Here is a 21,465-nt window from a genome sequence, read left to right on the forward strand (position 1 = left end):
ATACTAGAAAGCCAAATCCATCATAGTAATCAAGATGTAAACACACACTAGCACTGCAGGAGACAAAGCCATTCCCAAACGTCTTCCCACCTACCCAGCTTCCCACAAACAAACGAACACTCATGAGCCTAGCTGTCTCCTTGCCTGTGTTCTCTTCTCCTTCTGCTCTAACTACTCTTACTAACTTCCTTCCAGTTCTGTTCTACCCTTCCTATTCTACCTGTTCAGCAAACTCCTTCCACCATATGTGACTTAGGCTTCCATGTTATTTAAGCAGGTCACATGGGCCTATTAGTGAATGGGAAAGTTCTTCCCATTTTAATTACAGTGAGCCAAGAAAAGACTATAATTTGGCAATTAAGAGATTATCTATAGCTCAGCTCACCCAATGTATCTCTTTTACAACCATCTTAGAAAATAGTTACCTTTTGGAAAAAATTAAGAAAAAGAAGTAACAATGAGTCATTTTTTCCAGTCCTGTCTAGCTTATGAAAATAGAGATGTCTGTTTTAAGTATTGGGCAGGGGCTGGTCTGGAGCAGAGTGGAGTGGCAGCAGAGATTACGGTGCAGTGGGGAGCATTTTAGTCCAACTGCTCTGGAAGGCAGTTTGGAAATATACCCCAAAGGCTATGAAACTGTCTATAACCTCTGATCCAGCAGTGTTACTACTAGAACTATACCTCAAGGATATCAAAGAAAGATGAAAAGACCCCTAAGTTCAAAAACATTTATAGCAGTTCCTTTAGTGGTGGCAAATAATTGAAAATGAAAGGAATATTTATCAATTGGAAAATGATTGAACAAATTATAGTACAGTATATAAATGCAATTGAAAATTATTATGCTGTAAGAAATGATGCAGTGGATGATTTCAGAAAAAACCTGTGAAGACTTATATGAACTGATGCAAAGTGATGTGAGCAGAATGGTCTATACAATAATAGCAAAATTATGAAGATAAGCAATTAAAAAAGATTTAATAACTCTGGCTAACACAATGACTTAGGACAGTTCTGAAGAACTCAGGATGAAACATATTATCAGCTGCCAGATAGAAAACTTACAGATTCAGAGTACAGACTGAAGCATAATTTCTTTTTGTTTTTTTCCTTTTTTTTGAACATGTCTAATATAGAAATATGTTTTGCATGAATATCTATATTTGTAATTTTTTTCTGGCCTTCTCATTGGTTGGGGAAGTAGGGAGAGGGAGAGAATTTGAAAATGAAAAAACTCTCTGTGCTTTAAAAGAAAAGGGTGGTGATGGAAATAGATTATTGGTGAGAGCACCCCAAATGGTATAGAGGAGGAGCCAAACACTATTCTCCCTGAAAACTATTTCAGCAAAGGCCTAAGAAGAACAGCAGAACAGGTTGTGATGAGGAAAACCAAGGAAAAATCAGTAAATCAGTATGCAGAGAAAGATAGAGGTTTGTGCGCATTGGGGACAAAATCTAACTGGAAAAGTGCCATATAGAGAGTGCCTTGGAGACTTAGTTGGGGCCTCCTTTTGTGTACTGAGGCAATAACAAAGTCCCAGGTGTAGCAAGGTAGGGCTTGATGTTCTGTATAGCAGAACTAGAAGTCATTTGGAAGCTCTCCCTATTTTATTCCACATCCTATGAAGCTTAAGGAAGTAACCTCTGCCTAGCATTAGTGGACCAGGAACAAGGATCCATTTGTTGCAGACTTGAGGTCGCATACTGAATAAGGAGCAGAAACAGAAGCTAATAGTAACTGTGGTTCTGATCACTGAGCTGGGTCTGAGATTCAAGCACCATAACAGTATGAAGCCTTCATCTGAGTAAGGAAGGCAGGGAGCTCAAACAGTAGGGGACTCTGTATGTAGTTTTTCTCTCAGATTGCATACTCTGCCAGCTGTCTGACAGAAACTGGAACCCACTTCAGTATATTGAAACTACAATTAGTTGCACACATGCAGTTGTTGAAATTTGGGAAGTAAGACTTGAAAAGGACTAAACAAAATTAAACTCTTTTCATACAAATATCTTGTGGTGACAGATAGGCTAAAGGATATACCCATAAAAAGAGAATGATACCAAAATGGCTATAAGCAAACCCTCCAAGAAAAACACAGCTTTCCATAAGTGCAATTAGAATTCCTAGAAGAAACAAAGAAAGAGGTTTTCTTTTAAAGCTTAAAGTTATTTCATAAATAAAGGGTGCTAGAAAAAAGAATTAGAAAAGAGATGAGTATTATTGAGGAATAACTTCCAAAGAGATTAACATCTTAGAGTAAGAATTAAAAAAATCTTAGAGAATAGACTCCTTGAAAATTAGAGTGAATAAAACAGGAGTTAATGATCCCATGTAGCACCAGTGTGATATTCACAGCACCTACTACAGCCTTGAATATCCCGGTACAGTTCTGAATCACGAAATACAACAGACTCTCCACATGGAAAATAGAACCAAAACATTTTTTTAGCCACCAGAAAGCCAAATCCATCATTATCTATGCAAATGCAGAGGACAACACCATCCCCAAGCCTTCTTCTGCCAGGCTTCCCCCAAACCAGCTCCATCAAACAAATCACAGGAAGGCTTCCCCAAACAAAATCACAAACAAGTTCTTTCACTCACACTAGGCAGTTGCCTGCTTGCCTTTCCTAGCCCTGACTAGCCTCATGACAAAATTTCCTCTCAGCTTTGTTCTAGCTCTGCCTCTTCCTTTTCTGCTTCACCCCTTCAGCAAACTTCTCTCACCACAGGCTTCATGTGACTCAAACTCATGTGACTTAGGCTTCTATGTGACTTAAACAAGTCACATGGGCCCATTAATGAATGGGAAAGAACTTCCCATTTAAATGACTATTATGCCCCATGAGACAAGAAATACTAAGATAAAATAAAAATATTGAAAAATAGAAGAAAATGCATAGTACCTCATATCAAAAACAGTAGACCTTGAAAACACATTAAGGAGAGAGAATTTAAGAACTATTAAACTTACTGAAATCCATGCCTTAGAACGGAGCCTCAGCAAAACATTTCAAAAAAATCATGAGAAAAGACTATCCAACCTGTGAGTGAGTAGCAGCACCTCCCCTTTCCTCTCCCCTTCCCTCCTCTCCCCTCCCCTTTCCTCCCCTCTCCTGTGTTCTACCCAGGGAAAGTTACACTCCATGACCAAAAGCTGCTTTTTTTCCTTTGGGTTTACTGGCTACATTTTTTGCTCAAAGATCAAGGACAAACACAACAATAATGCTGATGAACTTCTCTGGCAACCAAATTTTGACATAATTTCTCTTAAGCCCTCAGACTAACAGTATCAAAGGCCTTGGTCAGATCTACAAATGTTGTATATAAACCTCTGTTCTGCTTTTGGAATTTCTCCTGGAGTTGTCAGGCAGCAAAAACCATATCAACTGTTCCTGGGTTATTTCTGAAGCCACACTTGGCTCTCAGGTAGAAGATCATCTTCCAGGTGAAGGATCAGCCTTTTAAGGAGGACTCTGGCAAGAATCTTGCCAGCAATGACTAACAGAGAGACCCTTCTGTGATTGTCACAGGACAATCTATTTCCTTTACCTTTAGAGATGGACAAAGAAAGATCCTTGACCTCCTGGGGGATAACCTCCTCTTGCCATATAATCTGGAAAATTTCAGTCAGCTTTTGTATGAGCAATGGACCCCCTGCCTTGTAAGTCTCAGCTGGAATAGAATCAGCACCAGGTGCTTTCCCACATGAAAGGTGTCTAATGGCATTTAAAACCACTTCTTCAGGTGGAGCTTTGGCTAGGGAGGGATTGACTTCACCCTGAGGTAAACAGTCACTGGCCACAGCATTGATTGATGACAGTGTGTTGAGAACCCCATGGAAATGTTCATCCCATCTTTTTAGCATCATATTCCTGTCAGTAATCAATGTGGCTCTATCGGCATTGAGTAGTTGAGATACACTGTAGGTCTTTGGCTCATAAATAGCCTTCAAGGCATCATAAAAGTGCTTTGGATTGTTACTCTCAGCATAAAACTGAATTTCATCTGCCTTTTTAACTGAGCCAAGAATCCTGCATCTCTTTAAGCTTTGCTTTTTCTTTACTTTTGATGAAATTAAATGCTACCTCCTTAGAAATGGATGAACTATCCTGCTGGTAAACCCTGTGGAGTTCTTGTTTTTCATTTAGCACCTTCTGAATTTCCCCGTCATATTCATCAAACCAGTCTTGGTATTTGTGAGTGTTCTGACCCATATGAGCAGAAGCAGTGTTATATATATGAAATCTGTGAAAGCTGCCCACTCATTTTCTGCTCCACTGTTGCCAACTGTGTGTTGCTTAACTTTCCGTCCAAGTTAGCAACAAGCTGTTCATGCTCAGAGAAGAGCTCTGACATTAATTCTGGTAGTCATTTTGCCTTGGGGATGCCATTTTTGTTGTGTGTGAATATTTAGCTTGGAAAGGATAAGTCTGTGATCAGTCCAACATTCTGCACCACACATTGCCTTCATCATTCTCACATACTGTCAGTCTCTTCTCCTTACAGTCACATAGATTTGGGTGACTTTAATGCTCAGACTACCAGACTTGGCAGGGAATCTAGGGAGCAATGGAATTGGAAACAACAACAGCAGTGTTCACTTACTGCTGAAGACTAGTACATCTTATGACCTCATCATCAACACTATCTTCCCATTTACCTACTTGCAATGAAACTTTATGGATGCACCCTTGCAGCAAACATTGGCATTTAATAGACTATGTGAAGAGGATAGTAGGGAAGATTGGAAAGTAGAATTCAATAGTATCTTATTTATAAATAATAGACTTGAAACATAAATATTTACACTGGGTGAAAATTAGGGACTGGAACAATATCTATTTAAGCTTCAGCTGAGGTAAAGAAGTTGGAGGTAGAAATCATGATGTGAGACAAGGCAAAAAAAAGTAGACTTGATTAAAAGAAATGGTGATAATATGATGAAAAATAATGAATAATTGAGAAATATATCATTGAGAATGAGTTAATAATGTTAATATTTAAATATAAAAATATCAAATGACATTGCATTTTAATAATAAAAGGAGAAGCAAAATGAGTGATAGGGAAAAATGGCAGTGAAACTGTAATGGGGAACCTCAAGGTGCCCCTTTCAGTCCTAGACAAATGTAACAAAAATATAAAAAAAAGAAATTAAGGAACTGAATAGGGTTTTAGAAATTTAGATATGATAGAGCTCTGGTGATTACTGAATGTAAATAGAAGGGAGTATACAGTCTTCCCTTGGCATTCCTTGGAGTTAGGAGCACAGGACTACCTCAAATGTGAAAAATCATGAATAAATCTAGGACCTACCCCCAACCTTTATTTTTTAATTATTCTAGTCATATTTAACACATGAAATAATAAAAAGTACAGGGCAGTCATAAAAAAATTACAGTTTCTGTGCAAGAGAGATTAATGTCTTGTATACTATGCAGAATCTTTGCTGCTTCTGTTGTAGTTATAGCACCTGTTTCATGAATTTTCTTCTCTTACAAAAAGCAAAAGATACAAAGATCACTACCAGAGAATGTCAGGTGACTGAATCTAGATGGTAAGAGGCAGAGGAGATGTTTCCAAAGAGAGTGCATAGCTGATAGTTTTTTAACACACTGAAATTTTTAAGAAAATGTAACTTCATAATAAACATATGTATATATAAACTTTTGGTGGTAAATGTTAAAAATAGATTAATAATTTAATAAATGACTTCATAAAAATTTATGTATTTACGAGTTACTAATTTTTTTGCTTTCTTTACATATGTGCATTATCTGCAGTTTTCCACAGTATACCACAAATCTCCAAAAATTCTGATTTAATTATTGATGGTCATCCACAACCGTAACAGTGAATGTGAAACATGTGAATGTCAAGGGATGACCGTACTTATTTTTCAGCTGTGCACAACTTCTTTCCAAAAAAATGACCCTGTATTAAATGAATGGGGCATAAAACCTCAGGAAAAAATAAATACATCATTCATAAACTACAATGAAGTATTATTTTTAACAGAGACAAGAAATTATTTAACCATTAATGTAAATATTAATAAATATAAAAATAATATAACAATATATAATATAACAAAAATAAATATATAACAAAAATACAATTAAAAATAATAAAATAATTATTAGAATAACATAATAGTTAGAAGCCTAAATAAATTAATCATAAAGAATTGTTGGTTTAAAGAACAAATTGTATAAAATATATAATGGTATTAAGAATAAAGACAGCAGTGATAATAACACCTAAAATGGGGGATGCAACCAAAGAAATATTTTGGGAAGATTTTGTATCACTAAAAGCTTTCACCAACAAAAGAGAGAAAAAAAAAAACAGGTCATTAAATTGGATATGCAACTAAAAACCTAGAAACTAACAATTCAAATAGCCCAAGTACCAAAATTGAAAATTTGAAGAGAAACAAAATTGGAAACAAAGAATAATTAGTATAAGTAGAGGTTATATTTTTAAAACAATAAAGTAGCTAAATCAGTAGCTAATTTGATGTGAACAAGAGAAAAAAATCAATTACCAATATCAAAAATGAAAGAAAATTTACAATAAAGGATTTTTGCTAGAATCTACTTTGCCCAATTACATGTGAATAAAACCAGCAACCTAAATGAAATTTTTTCTAAAAATATATAAACTATGTGGGTCAACAGAACCCAAACTAATAAAAAGCCAATCTCAAAAAATTAAATTAAGTCATAAATTAGCTCTCACATGAAAAACTCTGTGATCAAATGGCTATATGAGCAAATTTTATGAAGTAGTCAAGGAACAATTATTCTTAGTGTTAAACAAGGTTTTTATAAAAATAAAATAACAAAAAAGAGGGGCCTACAAATGTTTTCTTAATTGTTGCTAATAACTGACACTGCTATCTGCAACATGATTAGAAGACTCAGATCAGTTAGAGAATATATATTCATGATCCAAAGTATCTCTAAAGCACTTCCATCACATATCATCTTGACTGTCCAGAAGTAGGCCTCTTCCATAGAGAATTATGTCAGTGAAACTTTTTGTATGCTCTTAAGTTTTCATGGGCCCATCCCCTGTTATACTGGTAACTTTGGATAAAGAAGTTTCACTTAAGAGATGAAGTCATAATTCACTTTGTAGCAGACTGAGAATTTAGTAAGAGAAAAGGAAGTGGAAGCACCAAGTATAAACAATTTTTTTGAATTTCTTTGTTGAAATGAGGGAAAATATTATACAAAATATGACAACTTGAGAAGATAATAGGGCCTGCTAAAGGTAAATTTTAGGGATTTTAGTTGCCTTGGTTTATTTTGTGGAAAAAACTGTTTCCTTTTATGTAACTAAAATTTTCTGAGGTCTTCTCTATCACTTGTTTGGTCATAAACTCTTTCCTCATCCATAGATCTAAAAGTTAAATTTTTTTCCTTGTTCCTTTAATGTGTTTATGATGCAGTATTTTATATCTAATTTGTATAATCAGTTGGAAATTAAACATTTAGAGATCTGATGTAAGAAATTGGTTTATACCTAGTTTTTGCCAGACTGTTTTCCAGTTTTCCTAGCAGTTTTTGTCAAATACTTAGTTCTCACGTTAGGTAGCTGGGGGTCTTTGGATTTGCTCCTTTACATTTTGTGCCTATTCTGTTCTCTTGCTTCTCTGTTAAAAAAAAATTATCAGTTTCAAATTCTCTCTCTCTCTCTACCTCCTTCCCTACCCATTGAGAAGGCAAGAATATGATTCTCATTATACGTACATATGCATTACTTTTCTAGTTCTTAACCTATTCCACATAATTTTTTGTACTACTGCCTTTTAAAAGTTTGAGATCTAGTACTTCTATGTCCTCCTTCCTTTTCACTTTTCATCATTACTTGATAACTTTTGACTTTTTGTTACTCCAGATGAACTTTTTTTTTAAAGCTCAATATTGTAACTTTTTTGTAGTTGATTAGTATTACAATCAATATGGAAAGTGATTTGAGTAGTTTTACCATTTTTTATTATATACTGACAGCCTGCTAATGAGCAATTAATGTTTCTCCATTTATTTTGATGCCTTTATTTCCAAGAAGAGTGCTTTTGTAGTTATATTTATATAGTTCCTATGTGTGGGTGTTGGTAGGTAAACTCCCAAGTAGTAATAATGGTACTACTAATGATAATAGTAACCATGATTATTATTAAATAGCTAGCATTAAGTAGTGCTTACCATGTGTCAGACACTCTGCTGAGCACAATATGATTAACTTAGTTGATCCTCATAACAACCCTGGGAGATAGGTTGCTATTATTATTTTACATAGGAGGAAACTGAGGCAAACAAAGGTTAAGTGACTTGCCCAGGATCACACAAGATCACACAGTAGGCTTCTGAGGTTGGATTAGAACTCAGGTCTTCTTGACTCTAGGTCCAGTATGTTACCTACTATACCAACTAGCAGCACTTTGTGGTAATTTTAAATGGAATATATCTTTTGCTATATTTTCCTACTGGATTTTGTTGGTAATGTAGAAATGCTAATATGTGAAAATACCTGTGAGCAAAGCCCCCAAAGGAAAATGGGATTTGGACTCAAACCCAGAAGGAACTTATGGAAGAGCTCAAAAAGAGTTTAAAAATCAAATAAGGGAGGCAGAAGAAAAATTGCAAAAAGAAACGGGTGATGCTGCAAGAGAATCATGATAAAAGAAGCAACAGCTTGGAAAATTAAAACAACATAAAAAGTAGAGTTGGCCAAATGGAAAAGATGGTACAAATGCTAACTGAAGAAAATAATTCCTTAAAAATTAGAATTGGACAAGTGGAAGCTAATGATTCTATGAGATATCAAGAGCCAATCAAAAACAAAAGAATGAAAAAAGAATAGAAGAAAACAGCTGACCTGGAAAATAGGTCCAGAAGAGATAATTTAAGAATCATTGGACTGGGAGGAGCCAAGATGGTGAAGCAGAAAGATGGACCTGTGGAAGCTCCCCGCTATAGCCCATAAAATGGCTAAGCAAATCCTAGAACAGCAGAAGCCACAAAATGACAGAGTGAAAGAGATTTCCAAACCAAGACATCCAGTTGGAAGGCCAACAGGAAAGGTCTATCGCACTGGGCTCGGGGCAGAGTACAGTCTGCAGAGTGCAGCCCAGCCTTGGCTGCATGACACTGGTAGGAACAGGACTGGAGCAGGCCTCAGGGGGCAGAATCTCCAGCAGCAGCTGCAGTTCCCAGGTTGCTCAAACCACAAACACCAAAGTCATCTTTAAAGGTCAACAAGAAAGCTGTTTCACTTGGGTGAGAAAGGAACATGGTCTGGACCTACCAGCAATGGCAACTGCAGCGGCAACATTCATTTTTGGATCCCTCGGCCTAAAGACCCTGGGGGAATTGAGCCACTGATCTGTATCTCAGCCCTTAGTGGGGGTTTTGGGGTAAGGAAGAGTGCTAACGTGGTGGAGCTGGTGGGGGCTCCGAACAAGAACCCTCTTGGCAGATTCTGGGTAGAACAAAGTGCTTGTGGTTGCTCACAGACAAGAGCACTGCCCAGGAGAGGAGTAAACTCCTCTTCCTTGATTGTGCCACCTTGGAGGAACTGAGAACTTACAGGTCCTCATAGTATATCTTCCTTTTGACAAAGAACTCAAAAGAATCATTGCACTACCTTACAATCATAATCAAAAGGATGACCTGGACATCATACTTCAAGAAATTATACAAGAAAACTGCCCTGATGTCCTACAACCAGAGGGTAACTAGACACACATCAAAAGAATCTGCTGATCACCTCCAGAAAGATATCCCCAAATGAAAGCTCTAAGGAACATTATACTCAAATTCCAGAACTCCTAGGCCAAGGAAAAAATATCACAAGCATCCAGAAAGAAACAATTCAAATATCAGGGAGTTACAATCAGAATTATACAGGATTTAGTAGCTGCATCATTAAAGGATCAAAGGACATGGGACATGACATTCTGGAAGGCAAAGGAGCTAGGACTATAATCAAGAATCATATTCTAGGTGAAACTGAGCATAATTCTTCAAGGGCAAAAAAGATCATTCAATGAAATAGAAAGCTTTTCAAGCTTTCATGAGGAGAAGACTAGAGCTAAACAAAAATTTTGATTTTCAATATCAAGATTAAAAACAAGAATAAAAAGTTAAAAAGGAAATAAAAAACATAAAGGATTCAATAATGCTAAACTGTCAACATCCTTACATGGGAAGATGATACTTGTAATTCTTAAGAATTTTGTCACTAATAATGCAGTTAGAAGCAATATACAAAGAGGGCACAGGTGGTAAGGTGAATTTGAGGGGGTGACAAAAAAATTAAGGGGTTGGAAGGAGGATTATACTAGGAGCAGAAGGAGGGGGAGAGGTGGAATAAGATAAATTATTTCACATGAAGATGTGTGAAAGACCTATTATAGTTGAGGATAAAATGGGAGACTGTGCAGTGAACATTATTTGAACCTTACTCTTACCAGAATTGGCTCAAAGAGGGAATAACATACATAATCTTTTGGGGATAGAAATCTATCCTATCCTGCAGGGAAATAGGAAGGGAGGAGGTTAAGTAATGCTGGGGGTGGGTAACTGACAGAAGGGAGGGCAGATTGGGGAAGGTGGTGGTCAGAAGCAAAACACTGGTGAAGAGGAATAAGATGAAAGGAGAGAGAGGACAAATGGAAGGAAAAATAAGATGGAGGGAAATACACAGTTAGCAACCATAAATATGAATGTGAATGTGATAAACACTTCTACAAAATGATGGTGAATAACATGGTGCATAAAAAAACCAGAATCTTACAATATGTTGTTTACAAGAAACACATTTGAAGTAGAGGGACATGTATAGAGTACAGGTAAGGGTCTGGAGCAGAATCTATTGTTCCTTTAGCTGATGTTTGAAAAAAAAAGCAGGAGATAGACTCATGATCTCAGTCAAAGCAAAGGCAAAAATAGATCTAATTAAAAGAGATAAGGAAGGAAACTACATCTTGCTAAAAGGTACCATAGACAATGAAGTAATATCAGTATTAAATGTATATACAGTAAGAGATTATAGCATCCAGATTTTTAAAGGAGAAATTAAGTGAGTTACAGGAGGAAATAGACAGTAGAAATATATTAGTGGGGTACCCTCAGCTGTCTCCTCTCAGAAACTAATAGATTCAACCAAAATATTAACAAGAAAGAAATTGACAAGGCGAATAAAATTTTAGAAAAGTTAGATAAGATAGACCTTTTGGAGAAAACTGACTGGAGATAAAAATAGTATACCTTTTGTCTCTTGTATGTGGCATCCACACAAAATTTGACCACGCATTAGGTTATAAAACCCTCAAAATCAAATGTAGAAATGCTGAAATATTAAGTGTCCTTTTCAAATCATAATGCAACAAAAATAACATTCAAAAAAGGGCTAAAAATTAATTGGAAACTAAATCTAATTCTAAGAATAAGTAGGTCAAAGAACAAATCATAGAAAGAATCAATAATTTCATTAAAGAAAGTGACAACAGTGAGACAAGAAACGAAATTTGTGGGATGCAGCGAAAGCAGTAATTAGAGAAAAATATATTTCTCTAAGTTCTTACATCAGTAAAGTAGAGAAAGAGCAGAACAATGAATTAGACATCCATCTATGACAACTAGAAGAACCAATTAAAAATCCCTGATTGAGCGAAATCTTGGAAATTCTGAAAACCAAAGGTAAGATTAATAAAACTGAAAGAAGACTGTTGAACTAATAAGAGCTGCTTTATGAAAAAGAAAACACCAATAAGATAGATAAACCATTGGTTAGTTTGGTTAAAAAAAAGAAAAAAACCAAATATCCAGTATTAAAAATAAGAAGGGTGAATTTACCACCAGTGAAGAGAAAAATTAAAGCAATCATTAGGAAATATTTTGCCCAATTATATGCCAACAAATCTGACAATCTGAGCAAAATTGATGAATATTTATGGAAATATAAATTACCCAGATTAACAGAAGAGAAATAGAATACCTAAATAGCCCTATCATAGAAAAAGAAATCGAACAAGCCGCAAATGAACTCCCTAGGGAAAAAAATCCCCAGGGACAGATAGGTTCACAGGTAAATTCTACCAAACATTTAAAGAACAGTTAATCCCAATGTTATATAAATTATTTAGAAAAATAGGTAGAGTCCTACTAAATTCATTTTTTGACATAAATATGATACTGATTCCTAAATCAGGAAGAACTAAAACAAAGAAAGAAAACTATAGATAAATTCCTGTAATGACTGTTGATGAACAAAATTTTGCATAAAATATTAGCAAGGAGATTACAGTAATATATTACAAGGATCATACATTATGACAAGGTGGAATTTATACCAGGAATGCAAGGTTCATCCAATATTAGGAAAACTATCAGCATAATTGACAAATTATGTAGCAAAACCAACAGAAATCATATGATTATCTTAATAATGCTGAAAAAGCATTATTGCTTTTTCAAAATGTAGTACCTAATCCTATTAAAACCATTAGAATACATAGGAATAAAGGGAGCTTTCCCTAAAATGATAAGTAGTATATATTTAAACTATCAGCCAAGCATTATCTGTAATAGAGCTAGACTAGAAACCTTTCTAATAAGATCAGATGTGAAACAAGGATGCCCATTAGCACTACTTTTATTTAGTATTATACTAGAAATATTGGCTATAACAATAAAAGAAGAAAAAGAAATGGAAGGAATTAGAATATATAATGAGGGAAAAAACTATTTTTGCAGATTCTTTGATGGTATACTTAGAGAATCCACTAAAAAATTTCTTAAAATAATTAACAACTTTAGCCAAGTTACAGGACATAAAATAAACTCACATAAATCATCAGGATTTCAATATGTATCCAGTGAAGCCCAGCAGCAACAGACAGAAAGAGAAACTGCATTAAAAATAATTGTAAACAGTATAAAGTACTTGGGAATCTACCTAACAAGACAGATCGAGAAACCATATGAACAAAATTACAAAATACTTTTCACACCAATAAAGTTAGACCTAAACAATTGGAAAAATGTCAGTTGCTCATGGGTAGACTTGTAATGTTAATGAGAGTTACTTGATTAGGGGAGACTTGTTATATAGTAGTTAAAGATCTTCCCTGCCCATTAATAGGTCTCAGGTGAAGCCCATTAAGGGACGCTTGGTTAGGGGAGGCTTTTTTTGTAGACAGGCCCACACCTTTTGTTAATTGCTAATGAGGCACTGAGTTATGAGGTTCTTGCTTTCCTGCTCTGAAAAGTGTATATATACTTTGAGGTGAGATTTTACTTTGGGGACTTGGAAGAAGGTTCAGGTTGCCAGATGAGACTCTGAGCTATCATTAAGGAGTGTTCCCTCCCCCCTCCCTTGCTTTGAAAGCCAGATGTTGGTGCATCTGTCTCTGGTAACTATGTATGTAATGGTCAGACAGTTGGATCTTTCTGTTGATCTGTGATGTATGTTTTGCTTATGGTCAGACAGTTAGAAGCCCTGTCTTTTGGTCTTTATTTTTGTGCTTGTATTTTCTCTGTTGTTATATGTAATTAAAGAAGATTGTTGACTCCTCAAAAATTGCTTTCCTTTTAGAAAAGCAGATCTAAGAACCTGTGCTAGCAGGCCATCTTGAATGTGTCAGGGTGCTTGCTGGTATAAGACTGAGCCAATAGAATAAAAATTGTAATTCTGCCTAAACTAATTTGCTCCTTCTGTGCCATACCAGTCAAACTACAAAAAAATTATTTGATAGAGCTAGAGAAAATATCAATTCACCTGGAAGTAAAGGGCAAGGATATCAAGGAGATTTATGAAAAAATTTAAAAGTAAGGTGGCCTAGCTATACTAGATCTCAAACTACATTATAAAGTGTTAATCAAAACGATCTGGTACTGGCTAAGAAATGGCATGGTGAGTTAATGGACTAGATTTATACACAAGATATAGTACTAAATGATTATAGTAACTTAGTATTTGATAAGCCTAAAAAGACCCTGCCTCTGGGATAAGAATTATTTGACAAATACTACTGGCAAAACTGGAAAACAATGTGGCAGAAACTATATATAGTTTATATATATATATATATAGTTATCTATATATATAGATATATACCAACCTCTTACACATATTTTTGTGTATCTATGATCCAGTTAATGATCGTGTTTTGATTACAGTATTGACTTTTGTGCCCATAAAAATAGAGTTAATAATATTTCAGATCTTGCTATCAAAAAAATTTCATGGTACAGTTCATATTTTTGTATCTATTAGAGATTAAAGTAATACACAATAACTCACTTTTAGAAATTAATCTTGACTTTTCTTGTTAGATGGAGTGGGAGCCACATCAGATGGGGTCAGCCATTTCGACTGCGTCATGTAACAACAGGGAAATACTTAAGTCTCATGGATGACAAAAGCCTTCTACTCATGGACAAAGAGAAAGCTGATGTCAAATCAACAGCATTTAGTTTCCGATCTTCTAAGGTAGGAAACAATTTTACTCTGCTAATCATTCTGTTTCTCTTAAATCCTTCAGTTTTTTCATTCTTCACTGGTTTTTGATTTTATGACTTTGTAAAAGCTTAAAAAAATTATAAATGTATTTGAAAGTACATCACCAAATTCCTAGTTTATTGTGAAACTCATTTCCTGAATTACTGAAGTCCATATAGGAGCTCTGTACAGAGTCTGAAGTATTCTTAATCGTTTATCAGTAAAGCCTGCACAGACCACATTGCTTCTGTATGCTAATACTACTACCATTATCACTAGCACTATCACTCGTCCTCTTCTCCTCCTTGCTTGGTTTATTTCTCTGCATACATGTATACATAAATGTTGTATATAGCACTATTTTCTACTCGTTTTGTTTAATGAGAGTAAAAATCTTTCTACGCTAAAATAGCATTCAGAACATTTTTTCCCCTAAAATTATGATTCTGCTATCCTGCTCTATTTACTGTCAGAATGCTATATGAGATTCATCTTAATAATTATCATATTTATGAGTTTACTACTGTATAATTCATGAGCATTTACTCAATATTCTCCATTATATATGAATTCAAGTTGCAGACATAGTATTTTTGCATTTGGATTCCTGGGAGTCAGGGAGATGTGTGTTGAAACTAAATGGGCTTATTGTTGTTAGTGTGCAGTGGTGTCTGACTCTCTGACCCCATTATGGGGTTTTCTTGGCCAAGATACTAAGTGGTTTACCATTTACTTCTCCAGTAGATTAAGACAAACAGAGGTTAAGTGACTTGCCTAGGGTCATACAGTTGTATCATCTGAAGCTAGATTTGAACTCAGTCTTCCTGATTCTAGCCCTAATTGTCTATCCACTGAGCCATTTAGCTGCCTCAAACATTAGACTACTGTGCTTGTTTGTTTTTATATTTTTTGGACCTAATCTGTTCCACTGATTGACTTTTCTATTTCTTAAACAATACTAAACCATTTTGATAATTAAAGCTTTATAGTATAGTTTTAAATGTATTACAGGTAGGTCTTATTAATTCTAACTTTTTGCAATTATTTTTCTTGGGATTCTTGACCTTTTGTTCCTCCAAAAGAACTTCTTAATTATTTTTTCTAGTTTGATAAAGTGTTCCTTTAATTGTTTAATTGGTGTGTCATTGAACAAGCAAATCATTTAGCATTTTTTTAATATGGTCCACTCATGAGCAATTATTATTTCTTCAATAATTTTGGGGTGAGTGAAGGGTATTTTGTAGTTGTAGTAATATAGCTGTTATGTGTCTCTGTTTCATACATTCTGTAGTTATTTTAAATAGAATTTTTCTTTCTATATATTTCTGCTGGGTTTTGTTGGTAAAATATGGAAAAACTAATTATTTATTCCAAATAAAGTCTATAAATATTTATTAGATGCATACTTTGTGCCAGGTACTGTATTAAATCCTGGGGATACAAAGAAAGTGTTGATTATGACAGTCCTTGCCCTTAAATACTCAAAATCTAATGAGGGAAGACAATATATAAAAAGAAGTTGAAAAGCAAATGGTGGGTGAAAGGTTAGTTGGCTCATGCACATAATTAAGTCTTGAAGTCAGGATGGGAAATGATCTGAGGAAATATGAGTTATGAAGTTGAATTCATCTTGCAGAATTGCAAGTTTATGAATATCATGAAATCCAGATCAGTTGGGTGGGTAATGCTAAAATGAATTCCCTGGGTGAACTCTTTAAATAGAGGGTCTAGTAGGAGCTCCCTGATGTCCACTTCTGGTCCCCCATCCCCAGCTGATAAACCAAGTGGGGATGTGGGTTTATTTTATATTTAATTTTATCTCGTGTAAGCTTACTAAAGTTATTTTTCAATTAATTTTATTTGACTCTCTGAGGTTCTCTACGTAAATTTACATATGATCTGCAGAAATTGATAATTTTATCAGTTATACTGTGCTTCCTCCCTTAATTTCTTTTTCTTATTGTTATAGTTAGTATTTTGAGCTGTATACTAGATAATGTTAATAAGGGACATCTTTGCCTTCCTTAACCCTAATTTTATTGGAAAAGTCTCTAATGTATCCCCATTACGGATAATGATAGCCCTTGGTTTTAGATAGATAGTAGTTATTGTAATAAGGAAAGATCTATTTATACCTATGCTTTCTAATATTTATTTTTATATAGGAGTGGTTGTTATGTCTAGTCAGAAACTTATTCTGCATCTTCTAATATCATTATAAGATTTTTATCATTATTTTATTATCATTAATATGATTATGTTGATAGATTTCCTAATATTGAGCCAAACCTGCATTCTTGGTATAAATCCAATATGGTCATAGAGTATAATATTTATGATATATTGCTATAGTATCTTTGCTAATACTTTATCTTAAAATTTTGCATCAATATTATTTAGAATATTAGCCTAAAATTTTTTCTGCTTAGACTCTCCAGTTTAAGTGAGGCCATTGTATTTTTTTCACAGACATAGTTTTGGAGGAGCCATATTCCAGTGTTTTTTAAATAGTTATATAATAATGGACTTAATTGCTCTCTAAATGTTTGATAAAATTTGCTTGTAAATCCAACTAGTCCTGGTGTTTCTTATTTATGACTTACTCAGTTTAATTTTTTACAATTAAGTTATATACATCCTCTGTTTCTTGTTCTGTTAATTTTGGCAATTTGCATTTTTGTAAATATCCATTTAATTTAGATTTCTAATTTTATTGATATTTCTCACATAATTATTACCTCAATTCATTTCACTATCACTTCTTGACTAGGTTATTGCATCAACTTCTAAATTGGTCTCCTCTTCCTTAATTCTCTCCCATTCTAGTCCATCCTATACAATGCTACCATAATTTTTTAAAGCATAGATCTGGCTTTGTGACTCCTATCTGTCATCAACTCCAGTGTCTTCCTGTTGCCTGTAGGATAAAATAGAAATTCCTCTGCTTAGCTTTTCAAGCCATATATAACCAGTTTTCTCAGCCTCACTGGTTATTACTCCCTCACCTACATTCTGAAATCCTCGCCTACATGACTTTTCATCACATGACACTCTGTTTCCCATCTCCATTCTTTTGCACTGGACATTCTATGTTTCTGTAATGCATTTCCTTCTTATTTCTACCTTAAGGTCCCCTTCTTTAAAATTCTTTTTAAGCACCATCTTCTTCATGAAACCTTTCCTGATCTCCCCAAATGATAGTGCCTTCCCATCCAGTCTACTTTGTGTGTATGTGTATTTGCATTTATTCATGTTTTCTTTTTGCTACATATGCAGACATACGTCTATGTCTATCTATCTATCTATGTATCTGTCTGTCCTTGTCTTTCCCATGAGAATGTAAGGTCCTCAACTGGGATTATTTTCTCTTTTTTGGACCTAACATGGCCCTATCCCTCTGCCCATCAAGATTAATTCATAAAAGTAGGGGTAGTAACCATGATAAGACATCAGCAAAGATAGGTAGATTTAGTGAAAATAGATAAGATGGGAAATTATGGGATACTTAAAAATAGCATGAATGATGAATTAGTAGCTACATTTTTATATACATTCAAACATATGCATGTAAGTACTCGAAGGAAAATTTTAACTTTATAGCAGGGAAAAATAGATGGCAGAATTATCTTAGTTGGAGATCTCACTCAACTAAGGTCTCTTGAATGGCGTGAAAACTTTTGTAAAAAGAAATAAGAAAGAAAATTAGAACCAGGATAGAATTTTGGAAAAGTTACACATTATAGATATATGGAAGTTTCTAAGTAAGTATATTAAGGGATATAGATGTTTTTGAGCTAGATATGATAGCTTTACAAAAAGTGACCAGAAGATGGCAGAGAAAAGCCAGCAACTAGCTTGAGCTTTCTCCCAAATCTCTCCAAACACCTTTAAATAATGCCATAAAACAATTCCTGGAGCAGCAGAATCTGCAAAAGATAGGGTGAAATAATTTTCCAGCCAAAGATAGTTTAGAAGGTCATCAGGAAAAAAGTATATCACACCAGGGTGAGAGTGAGCACAGTCCAGCACAGGGGACATCAGCATAAGCCAGGACTGAGCAAACCTTGGGAGCATGCCTTGGGAGGCACTGAATCATCAGTGACAGCACCTGCTTCCAGAACTCTCAGCCCACAGAGAGTAAGGGGGTTAAAAAACTGGTTGGAAGGAGATTACAGAAATTTCTATGCTGGCACTGAGGCAGGACTCTTGCTTTTTCCATACTCATGTCCAAGTTACAGCCCTGGGTGACAGTCTAAGGGCAAGGAGGAACACTAGCACACCAGAACTTGTGGTCACAGTGGAGCAGGGATCCTTGTCACAGTTCCAGGGCAGAAAAGAATACTTGTGGTTACTCACAGATCAGAGCCCAGGCCAAGAGAGTAGTAAACACACCTCTCCTTAGATCATGCCCCCGTGAATGAAAACATACAGGTACCTAGAAGCATCTCTGGAAATAGCTGCATAAAACCTCTGAAGCTTGAGACAGTGCACCCACTACCCCAGAAGCAGGGCACCTTAGCAAAAAGTTAAAAGTCAAGAAGGTGGCTGGGAAACAACAGAAAAAAGTTCTGACCATGTGGTGACAAGGAAGATTAAAACATACGTTCAGAAGAAAATACCAAAGTCAAAACTCCTACATCCAAAGCCTTCAAGAAAAAATGTGAATTCTTCTCAGGCCCTGGAAGAGCTCAAAAAGGATTTTGAAAATCAAATAAGAAAGGGGTGGAAACAATGAGGAAGAGAAATGAAAATGATGTAAGAAAATAATGAAAAACGAGTTAACGGCTTGGTAAAGCCGACAAAAAAGGTATTGAAGAAAATAACACCTTAAAAAATAGACTAGGCTAAATAGACTAGGTAAAAGATAAACAAAAATCAATTGAGGAGAATGCCCTGAAAAGCAGAATTGGCCAAATGGAAAAAGAGGCACAGAAATTCTTTGAAGGAAAAAACCCTTAAAAAGCAGAAGACTAAAGAAAATGATTCCTTAAAAATTAGAATTGAGCAAATGGAAGCTAATGACTCTATGAGACATCAAGAAACAATAAAACAAAACCAAAAGAATAAACAAATAGAAGACTGTGAAATATGTCATTTGAAAAACCACTGACCTGGAAAATAGATCCAGGAGAGATCATTTTAAAATTATTGCACTACCTGAAAGTAATGATAAAAAACACACGCAGACCCTAGACATCATCTTGCAAGAAATTATCAAGGAAAACTCCCCCGATATTCTAGAAGCAGATGGCAAAATAAAAATTGAAAGAATCCACCAATCACCTCCTGGATGAGATTTCAAAATGAAAACTCCTAGCAATATTATAGCCAAATTCTAGAGCTCCCATGTCAGAGAGAGAATATTTTTTTTTTTTATTTTGTAATGTTTAACAATCACTGCCATACAATTGCGATTTTATGCCTCCCCACCTACTCCCCACTACCCCCCTCCCTCCCCACGACTGCATACAATTCTGTATAGATTCTACATATACTTTCCTATTGAGTATATTTTCACTATAGTCATGCTATGTAGTCAGACTAAGATAAATGAAAGAAATCGTATAACAAATCAGAACATGATACACAAACACATACACATACACAAACATGATCTGCTACAATATGTGAGTGACTTCCATATTTCTCTCAGAGAGAGAATATTGCAACCAGAAAGAAATAATTGAAGTATTGTGGAGCCACTGCCAGGATAACATAAGCTACAACGGCTTCTACATTAAAGGATCAAAGGACTTGGAGTATGATATTCCAGGGGATAAAAGGACCTAGGACTACAACCAAGAATCAACCCAGCAAAACTGAGTAAAATATTTCAAGGGAAAAAGTGGAAATTCAATGAAATAGAAGACTGTCAAGCAAACTAGATGCAAACTCCAGGGTTCAATGGAATATATGACTTTCAAATACAAGATTCAAGAGGAGCATAAAAAAATAAATAGGAAAGAGAAATCATAAAGGACTTAATAAGGTTAAACTATTTACATTACTTCGTAGGAAGATGATATTTGTAACTCATAAGAACTTTGGTCATTATTTACACCATTTAGAAGGAGTATCCATAGACAGAGGGCATAGGTGTGAGTTGAATATGATGGGATGATTTCTAAAAAAAATAAGAAGTGAGAAAGGAAATTACTGGAAGAAAGAGAAAGTGAGAAGTATTATCTCACATAAAAAGAGGCAAGAAAAAGCTTTTATAGTGGAGGGGAAGAGGGAGGCAGTGAGAGGGAATAAATGAAGCTTACATCAGAAATGACACCAGGAATAACATACACACTTAGTTGGATGTAAAATCTATCTTAACCTACAGTAAAGTAGGAAGGAAGGGGATAAGTGAAGTCAGGGTGGGGGGTGATAGAAGGGAGAGCAGATTGGGACAAGGGTTAGAAGCAAATACGTAAGGAGGGATTGTGAAAGGAGGGAAAAAATAGAATAAACAGGGGGGAAACCATATGGAGTGAAATACAATTAGCAGTCATAACTGAAAAAAGTTTGAAGCAAATTTTTCTGATAAAAACCTTATTTCTCAAACACATAGAGAACTGAGTCAAATTCATAAAAATAAGAGCCATTCCCCAACTGATGAATGATCAAAAGATATGACCAGTTTTCAGATGAAATTATCAAAGGTATCTCTAGCCATATGAAGAAATGCTCTAAACTCACCACAGATTGGAGAAATAAAAATTAAAACAATTCTGAGGTACTACCTCATGCCTATTACATTGGTCAATAGGACAGAAAAGGAAAATGATTAATGTTGGAGGGCATGGTGGGAAAAAATGAGACATTTGTTCACTATTGGTGGAGTTGTGAGTTGATTTTACCATTCGATAAAGCAATTTGAAACCAGGACCAAAGTCTATAGAACCATACATACCCTTTGACCTAGCAATATCACTGTTAGGTCTCTATCCCAAGAGATG

The 21,465-nt window shown here is 35.1% G+C and overlaps 1 protein-coding gene across 11 annotated transcripts in view; it reads left to right on the forward strand.

The window, feature by feature from the left end:
- RYR2 (ryanodine receptor 2) overlaps window positions 1-21,465 on the forward strand; it is an 826,096-nt gene that overhangs the window by 326,863 nt on the left and 477,768 nt on the right. For all 11 annotated transcript variants that reach the window (XM_072637850.1, XM_072637853.1, XM_072637851.1 and 8 more), the window contains one exon: window positions 14,353-14,509. In XM_072637850.1, coding sequence (XP_072493951.1) covers window positions 14,353-14,509 — 157 coding nt within the window. The remainder of the gene's footprint in view (window positions 1-14,352; window positions 14,510-21,465) is intronic.

The sequence above is a fragment of the Notamacropus eugenii genome, chromosome 2 (assembly GCF_028372415.1).
Source record: "Notamacropus eugenii isolate mMacEug1 chromosome 2, mMacEug1.pri_v2, whole genome shotgun sequence".
Taxonomy (NCBI): domain Eukaryota; kingdom Metazoa; phylum Chordata; class Mammalia; order Diprotodontia; family Macropodidae; genus Notamacropus; species Notamacropus eugenii.